The 8646-nt window shown below is 41.9% G+C and overlaps 1 protein-coding gene across 1 annotated transcript in view; it reads right to left on the bottom strand.

Moving 5' to 3' along the window:
* Nucleotides 1-1533: 1533 nt before the first annotated feature.
* Nucleotides 1534-8646, bottom strand: part of PKM (pyruvate kinase M1/2) — a 41327-nt gene continuing 34214 nt past the window's right edge. The window contains exons 9-11 of the mRNA XM_027859126.1: nt 6969-7135; nt 3462-3643; nt 1534-2539 (exon numbers count right to left, since the gene is read on the bottom strand). Of these exons, the coding sequence (XP_027714927.1) occupies nt 2433-2539; nt 3462-3643; nt 6969-7135 (456 nt within the window). The 3' untranslated portion in view covers nt 1534-2432. The remainder of the gene's footprint in view (nt 2540-3461; nt 3644-6968; nt 7136-8646) is intronic.

Here is an 8646-nt window from a genome sequence, read left to right as displayed (position 1 = left end):
GGCTGGGTTACAATATATAGATGTGATGGAATAATATTGTGCTGTTAAGAAATGAAAAAGGGAATGGTTTCAGAGCAACTTGGGAAGACTAGTATGAACTGATGCAAGTAGAACCAGCAGAACAATTTGTATGACAATAATCTTGTAAAGATGAGAGAGAGAGAAACAGAGAGACAGGGACAGAACAGGCTGTGGAAATTTGTTTTGCTTGATTATATGTGTTTGTAGCAGGGTTTTTTTTTTCTTTCTTTTTTAAAGGGGGTAGGGGAGGTAGGAGATAAAGGAGGCAGATTTTTGCTGGTTAAGAAGAAATAATTTTAAAAATTAGCTGAAGAATGGGGACGGGGGATGTTAAGCCCAGAGAAGAAAGGATTTAGGAGAGAGCTGATAATTGGCTTCAAGTATTTGAAGAAGCCTCACATAGCAGAGGGATTATTAATTCTGTTATTATTTGCTCCAGCAGGAAGAAGTACGGGCAGATTACAGAAAGGCAAATTTAGGTTTGTTATAAGGAAAAACTTCCTAACAATTACTGATATCTTACAACAGAAGTCTTCCTTCCTCTATCCCTCTCTAAAATGTCTTCAAAGGTTGGATGATCACTTGAGGATGCTGGAGAAGGGATTCTTGTTAAAGTATGGTCCAAACTAGAGGGCCTCTGAGGTTACTTTCAATTGTGTTAACCCACCAAAAGTATGACCCTGATCCTGCAAGCAACTTCAGTAATAAACATTACTGGATTACAGCTAGCCATCTTTTGACTGACCTTAGCCTTCATTATTCTCCCTTTTTCCATCAATCCTATATTCCCCTGCTACTAGATGAATTTTCACTTTCATTATGGTAGGGTCCCCCCTTCAGAATCCCAAACTCCTTAGCTTGGCACTAAAGGCCTTCCATAATCTGGCCATAGCCTATTTATTACTTAGTTCTTAGTACTTCTCCACGGACAACTAAGTATCAAAGTGGATAGAGCAGAGGTGAGGATACTGTGGCCTTGAAGCCACATAGAGCCTTCTAGGTCCTCAAGTATGGCCCTTTGACTGAGTCCAAGTTTTACAGAACAAATCCTTTAATTAAGGGATTTATTCTGTGAAGTTTGGATTCAGTCAAAGGGCTGCACTTGAGGACATAGAGGGCAGGTTCCCCACTCCTGGGCTAACCAATCTGACCATAGAAAACACACTTTAGTCAAAACTTATATGAACCTTGAAAGAAAAATGAAGTGGGGTTTTAAATTGTCTGGGTTGGTTCTTCAGAATACATTTTGTACCCATACTTTACTCTTTGCCTTTAGGAATGCTAGTAATCCTTTAAAAAAAAAAAGTGGGAGAGGAAGCTGCATTTCTGTGTGTGACAAGTTTAGGAAACAGAATCCAGTCCATGGTCAGACACCTGGAACAGATCATCCTATCAGAGTGTGACAAGTCACCGTAGTTATGAGTCCAGGTTCCCTGATTTGTTCCCTTCCCTAGCCCCTACCTCCCCCCCCACCCCTAGAGATTGGAAATCAGAAATGAAAGGAGGTACACCAGTGCTTCAGCTTGTGTTTATTGACAAATGATGTACTCTACAGCCAAATACATTACAATAGGAGTGTGGGTTTGTTCCAGATTAAAAACAGAAAGAAATATTGGAGGAACACGGACACTTACAACGTGAGAAGGCTGAGGTTTGGGTAGCAGGCAAGGAGTGTAGTAAGGCCACTGCCTGGGACAGTGAGGACTATTCTGGGAAGAATTTCCTTTCCATTCTAGGCTCCCTCCTCCAAATGAAAGAAAAAAAAAAGTGGCTTATGATTGGAAACTTCTTTCCCCCCCCCTCCAACGTAGGAGTGCCTTACCAGAGGACACCCATTGCTAAATATCACATTGTTCACCTATTGGTTTTTAGCAGCTGGATTCAGCTTCTATTTAATTTTCAACTTAAGTGTATGAAAACAAGACACTTTAATTTATGTGATTTACATAACTTACGTGGGGAAAGGGAGAGTTGTTCCTCTGGTCAGGAAAGATGTAGAGGCCCATATACATTGAGGACTTATACTTAGAGGGACTGTGACTAGTGTCTACTTGTGTGTGCATGAAGGATGTCTAGATCAATTTAAAACACAATACTGATACATGTTACTTTAATCCCCTATATCAAAGATGACCTGCAGTACCCCAACCTAAGCCACAGCTGCTATATCTTTATACACCACCAGGGGCATGCTAAACTGATAGTGATGTTTCTAGGTGGGGAGGAAAGTAGGTCTAATATAAAGTTTCTTTAAGAGACTTTAATTGTTTTGGGGGGTGTTTTAGCAGTCTAAAGCCTCTAATAGCCAGGAATGGACAACACCAATAACAGCTGCAGTTCTAATGGATGCAGGCAGGGGCAGGGAAGGGAGGGTGCTGAAGTCACCCACAAGAAGGTCTTCAAATGCCCTTTTATGGAACCGGCAGCACACGCACAGTGTTGGTGAAACCTGGACCTGGACGCCAACCATTCAGCACGATGACCACATCACCTTTCTTGAAAAAGCCACGAGATTTGCCTAAGAAAATGGATTAGAGAGAAAGTATCATAAATTGAACTCTCAAAACTGAGGTTCAAGAAAACTCAATCCTTCCACTCTAGGAAGCTAACTCAGATCCACAGTAAAATTGCCATTCAACAGCTGCACAGTAATTCAGGGCCCAAGAACTACTATTCACAGTTTAAACTTTAGTCCCTTCACCAGCAGCATTTTTTTGGCCACAAGGTGGCATCAGGCGAAACCAAAGAGCACACAGGTGACATTTTCTGATATATAAGATAATCTTAACAAACTCTTCCCTACATAGCTTTTCCTGAATTCTTGTTTCCTCTTTGGACTATCCAAACTAAGAGGGACCATAAAGATCATTTGGCCCAACCCCTTTATCTTCCAAGGGAAACAGAAGCCTAGAGATGCTAAAAGACTTACAAAGCCATGTAGGTAGTGGCTCTCATTCCCAATCACTAGTCTTCCTGACACCAGGTTGCTCCCTTAAATTTTCTCCAGGGTATTAGATAAATATATACGTGAATGTACATGGTTGTTCCTGCTTGTACTGTTGGACTATCTTACTGTCATTTCTAATTTCTAATCAATATTGCCCTTTATCAAATGCCCAGTACCATATTGCTTCAATGAGTAAAGAATGGAGAGCCAACTCGGGGATGGTCAGAAGAAGCACCCTAGACTCTGGACTGTTCCTGCTCAGTTCCATTCCTATACCCAAAAGCCATCCTTCAGCTAGAGGGTTTGGGGACCCAGTCTGGTTTCACTCTAGAAGGCTCCAATTACTGAGAGTTGTCATGTCGTCTCTTCAGAGCCAAAAGTAGTTTTTCATGTAACACACAACTACACCAAGGACAGCAACCACATCAATTATACTGGCAATATAAAAAACCTAACCTTAAGTTACAGGAGCAACCCTAACCCTTTTACGTACCAACTTTCATGCCAAAGTTAACCCTGAGGTCCACATCTTCAGCCCATGCCTCATTAACAGGCTCCTTGCACAGCACAGGAAAGATGCCTCGGTAGAGATGAGCCTGGCGTGCAGCCTGAGGACTACGAGTAACAGCTATGATGGGGGCCCGAGGACGGTACCTGGCTACCTGATGAGCAGACCTAGGAGAAGGAAAAGAAGATAATTAGGGTCCTAGGAACCAAACCAAACTACCTCAAAATTCCCTTCAGCAAGCATTCCAACATTTAATTTATCTTGCTATTATTAATTCGTATACATAACGCTCTCCTCTCTAAACAGATTTCTTGAAGGTAGAGAAACTGTCTTTTCTTGTTTTCCCTAAGAGTACTATATCCAATTCTGGGTACAAAAATGTCATAATAGTTCAAGATTGGTGGACAGTTTGAGCTTGGGAGTTCTGAGCTAAAGTTCTGTGTGCTAAACCAATTGAGTATTTGCACTAAGTCAGGCATCAATATGGGGAGGCCCCGTTGCCTGCTAGAGTGAGTATATATCAGGTTACCTAACTAGAGGCAAACAGGCCCAGGTGACAAATGGGGCAGGTCAAAGAGCTATGTTGATCAGCAATGGGATTGGGTATGTATATGGCAGGTGTCCTTCAAGCCTGGGCAAGATAGGGAGATCAAGTCTCAAAAACCCCCAAACCCCACATGTTAAGGAAATGAAATTTTCCTTAATCACTCTCTACATTATAATGGAACCTTATCTTCAGGTCTTTGAACTCAAAATGAGAAGCCATTTAAACCTTCTGTGAATTGGTCCATTTTATGTGGCCACCCCAAGCTCTTAATTAGAGTTCAAAGGGGTGTGAGTCCCAGGCAACGTAGAATACTTTTTCAGTCCACATGACGAATATGAAGGTTATCAGGAAGGTCCTGAGATGCTGCAAGCTACTGAGTTTAGACTACTCCCATCTTCGGTTCTTCTCCCTTTCTTCTCCTGTTCTTCCTGAAACTTTCCCTAATGCCAAACCAATGAATCAGTAGTCAAGAGGAGGAGGAACTTTTGGAAGTCATCTTGGTTTGCCCCAGCCTGTAAAAAACATTTTCACAAGTGGTCTCATTCGCCACACCCTTTCACTCCCATAGCTGCCAGGCAGAACTAATTTAACCATAACCTGCTGGTAAGCATGTCAACAGAACCCAATCCCTACACTCAGCCTAGTACATCACCAAATATATCTATCTCTTCAGGCAGGAAAAACTCAAAGTCACCATTCTTATACAGGCCTCCGAAGATCTATCTTAACTCTAGTGCCTCACTTAAGTTCCCTGCTCTTTTCCCCATCAACATGGTGTATCTTGTTCTAACTTTCCTGCTGTTGGGGGGAAAAGACTGTTTACTAAATGTCCCTAAGGCCAACACTTGGCACATAATAGATGCTTAAATATCACGGAATGAATGTTCCAAACTCTCAAGGTGAGGGAGAAATTACAGAAGGCTACAGTGCTAAACAGTTTAGTTGATCAATAAGATATTTAGTAATCTACCCTCTGTAATATAGCTTATGAAGAAGCATAGCTTTGTGGAAGTATGTCCAAGGGGTCAAAGAGAATGGGTGCCACAAGCTGGGTTATGGTGACAGTCTATTTACTTATTTTTTAAAGTGGCCTTACTAGCAATGTACAGAAGCAATTCTAAAACCTTTCCAGGACATCTCCTGATTATGGGGATTTCTGTCCACTAGCAAAAAAGGGAAGTTGTAAGTGGTGGCAGAGAAGTCAAAGCTGACCCAAGCGATAGAGGGTAAGCAAGGACTGTCAACACAGCAAAGAGATTCCATCATTGCTTCTGTGCTGTCTCAGCAGTACTAGGCTAAATATAGCCTATAAAGATGCAGGCATCAGTAAGGAACCCATGGAGTGGCTGAAGCTGAAATCTCAGAAGATTTAACAGCTAAAAATAGTCAGATGGCAAAGTTCAGGCCTCTTCAACAAAGGTCAAATCTAACTTAACCATGGCTAGAATCTCAGTGAAAAAGGGAAGGCACCTATCGTATGGTTGAAAGGAAAAACAAACATGTTTTTCCCCCTAGGACACATTAGAATGTGTCCTCTCTCCTGCATTCCCTGAACAGCTCCCTAATACTCATAGTTTGACCAACATGGAATGACCCTGAACAGATTTCCTGACCTATTCTGTCCCCTAAAAGTGGCTAGAAATCATCCTGTTTTGATTATATTCACTTAGCATTTCCCAAGACTCAGGAATGCTGGGAGCAGGAGAGATCAGTCTACCACAATACTTCATATTTTGGACTACTTACAGATTTGAGGTGTAAAAGAAAGACTAATCTAAGTGAAGTGTACATTCAAAAATATTTTTAAAGTAAAGTTTTAAGTATACAATTTGATGCTCAGTAGTGTCTGACTCTTCGTGTCTTCATTTGGGGTTTCCTTGGCAAAGATACTGAACTGGTTTGCCATTTCCTTCTCCAGCTCATTTTACTGATGAGGAGACTGAGGCAAAAAAGGGTTAAGTGGCTTGCCCAGGGTCACATAACTAGCAAGTGTCTGAGGCCAGATTTAAACTCAAGTCCTCTTGACTTCAGACCCCATGCCCAGTGCTCTATCCACTGCACCACCAAGCTGCCCTTAAGTATCTATAAATAGGCTTACCCAAGTTCCTAATATTGTCTGACTAAAGAATGCCTGATGATGGGCTATTTTAAATGAACAGATTGGAATCACTTATAATCATCTGCTTATCTAATATTTTTATGTAAACAGATGCTTAAACCTGTATTTTAGGGGCAAAGATACAGTGAAAGATGACATAAAAAACAAGAGATAACCATTAAAAAATGGAAAAAATGACCATTTCCTTCTCTTAAGTAGTTACCAATGTCTCCCTTCTAATTTGATTTGCACCTTAAATTTTCTTAGCCTAGCTCCTTTTTCTAGTCCAAAATCTAAAAGTTCTAGTTATGGGATTCTGAATCAAGGAGATTTTCTTTGCGTCCAATTTATTTAGGAACCATAGGATCATGGAACTGGAGCTGGAAGGGACCTCCAAAACCATCTAGTCCAACCTCTTCACTTTCCAGGTGGGGAAATTAAGGCCTAAGGAAAATAAAAGACTTGTCCATAGTCACACACAATAAGCACTGGAGACAGGTTTTGAACAAAGCTAGTAATCTTTTCACTGTACCATACTATATTCCCATCCATTGGTTTGTCACAAAATCGGTCAGCACTGGTAGCTTCTTGTATTGTCCAAAGCACTGTCAGAAGCACATTATAAAGGACAATCAAATTTCAGCTTTTCAAACCTGCACTGAAGATGAAGCGTTCAGTCCTCCGAGGGAGCAGCTCAGATGTTATCTTACCTTCTATTAGTTTGAGCTTGAATTATCTTTAATAGGTTGTTTACCAGACTTCTGAAGTTCCTTGAGGACCTTGGCCTCCATCACAAGTTTGTTTCCTTTCATCTTGACCTTCCCCAAATGACTTTGTCACCTCCTACCTTCCAGACTTGGTGAGGACGATAATGGCCCCACTGCAACACTTGAAGGAAGCCTCTACGGCACCCACGGCAGCTGCTTCAGTGGGATCCTTGGTTATGGGGGCCAGGCGGCGAAGCTCCTCAAACAACTGCGAGTGAAAGATGGCGGCCTCTGCCTCTCGGGCAATCTATAAGAGCAACACCCATCCCGTCCAAGGGGACAGAACAAGGGAGGGACAGATCACATCTTTGTCAGAGCTTCAGTGGCAGAGGAAGGAAGTATGGTGCCGCAAGCATAGCAATTGAGGATTAGGTTTCTACATTCAAGGGGACTCATATCTGAGTCCAGAGAAAGGACAGATCAAGACCATCAGAAGTTCACATGTGCCTGTGATAGTTTCCTCTACCATGTTGTAAGAGATCAATGAATTGTCTTTTTGACCTATATCAAGGGACTCTTGCCCTACTGCAAACTCTCTGGATGTTCTCCTGGCATTTCTGAAATGAGCCCACAAATTCAGGGCAGGGAACAATAAGATATCACTCTGACCTTTTGGAAGCCATGGTCATCATTTTCGGAGACTTTCCCCTTAGGAATAAACAACTTGTTATCTGTAGCTACTACACCTTGCCCTTAGGGCCCTACCTGCCACTCTCCGTCAGAACTATCAAAGCTGGGCATAAACACTTATAAGAGGCCTCTACAGCACCCACTGCCATGGCTTCTGAAGCATCTGTGCACACTGAGCATCGGAGAAGTCCTTCAAAAAGTTGTCGGTGGTATGTGGCTGCCTCAGCCTCCCGAGCTATCTGCAAGCCAAAGGGGTTTGGAGGGAGAAAGGAGACAAAAGAAAGGAAGGGAGAATAAAGGGGAAAACAAAACAACAACAGACCACAGAAGGAAAGATAGAATGAGTTAGAAAGGAACAAAATGCAACCCTAAGTTAATTGGCTAATTTGATCTTCAAAATTGCAAGAGGCCGTGTGGTGAAAGAGTCCCAAGAATTCACTGGGCCAGCAAAAAGGTGGTAAAGAATGAGAGAGTCTTAAATTCTTGTTTTAAGTTATCTGTTACAAAAAGCTTCCTCTTTTTTTTTTTTTCCAAGGACTCCTTTGCAGAGAGACTTAGCCCCAGTTGAATTGTGTTTAATTTAGGGGTTGGAGGTACATAGGACGAGAGAATGAATACTAGGGCAGGCATTTGGTTTATTTCTCCCAAAGCCAAGATGCTGCTTTAGAATTCATGCCAGCTAGTATACCAGCAACACAGGCTAACACTTCTTGCTGGTGTGAAAGGATATACATTTGTTAGAGATGCACTGAGTCCCAGAGCTTGGTTAGGTGCTTCTTTTGTCTGTGAAAGGTTTCACCACATTGCCTTCAGGACAAAACACAGTTAACAGGAACAGGGTCTTTTTATATGGCTGTTTTGTTCCCTGCTCAGTTTCCTTTCTAGGCACATATGCATATTTGGTTCTGGCCCAGCAAACGACTTCTTAAAGCCTTTAGAAAGTCAACTAAGTAAACTAATTAAATGTTTTCTTATGGTTACATAAGGTTTGGGAAGTCTGGGGTTAAACAAGTACAGTCAGCTCTCAAAGGGTGATGAGGTGGAAAGTCTGCTTGTTTTAACCATAAGTTATAGGTGGGCAGACTCATAGATGTCGTTTGGAATTTTTATTATGTCTTCTAGGAGGTA

Source organism: Vombatus ursinus, unplaced genomic scaffold (genome assembly GCF_900497805.2).
Source record: "Vombatus ursinus unplaced genomic scaffold, bare-nosed wombat genome assembly UNPS02000749.1, whole genome shotgun sequence".
Classification (NCBI taxonomy): Eukaryota; Metazoa; Chordata; class Mammalia; order Diprotodontia; family Vombatidae; genus Vombatus; species Vombatus ursinus.
Note: the sequence above shows the minus strand (reverse complement) of the source record. Positions and strands in the feature narration are given on the sequence as shown.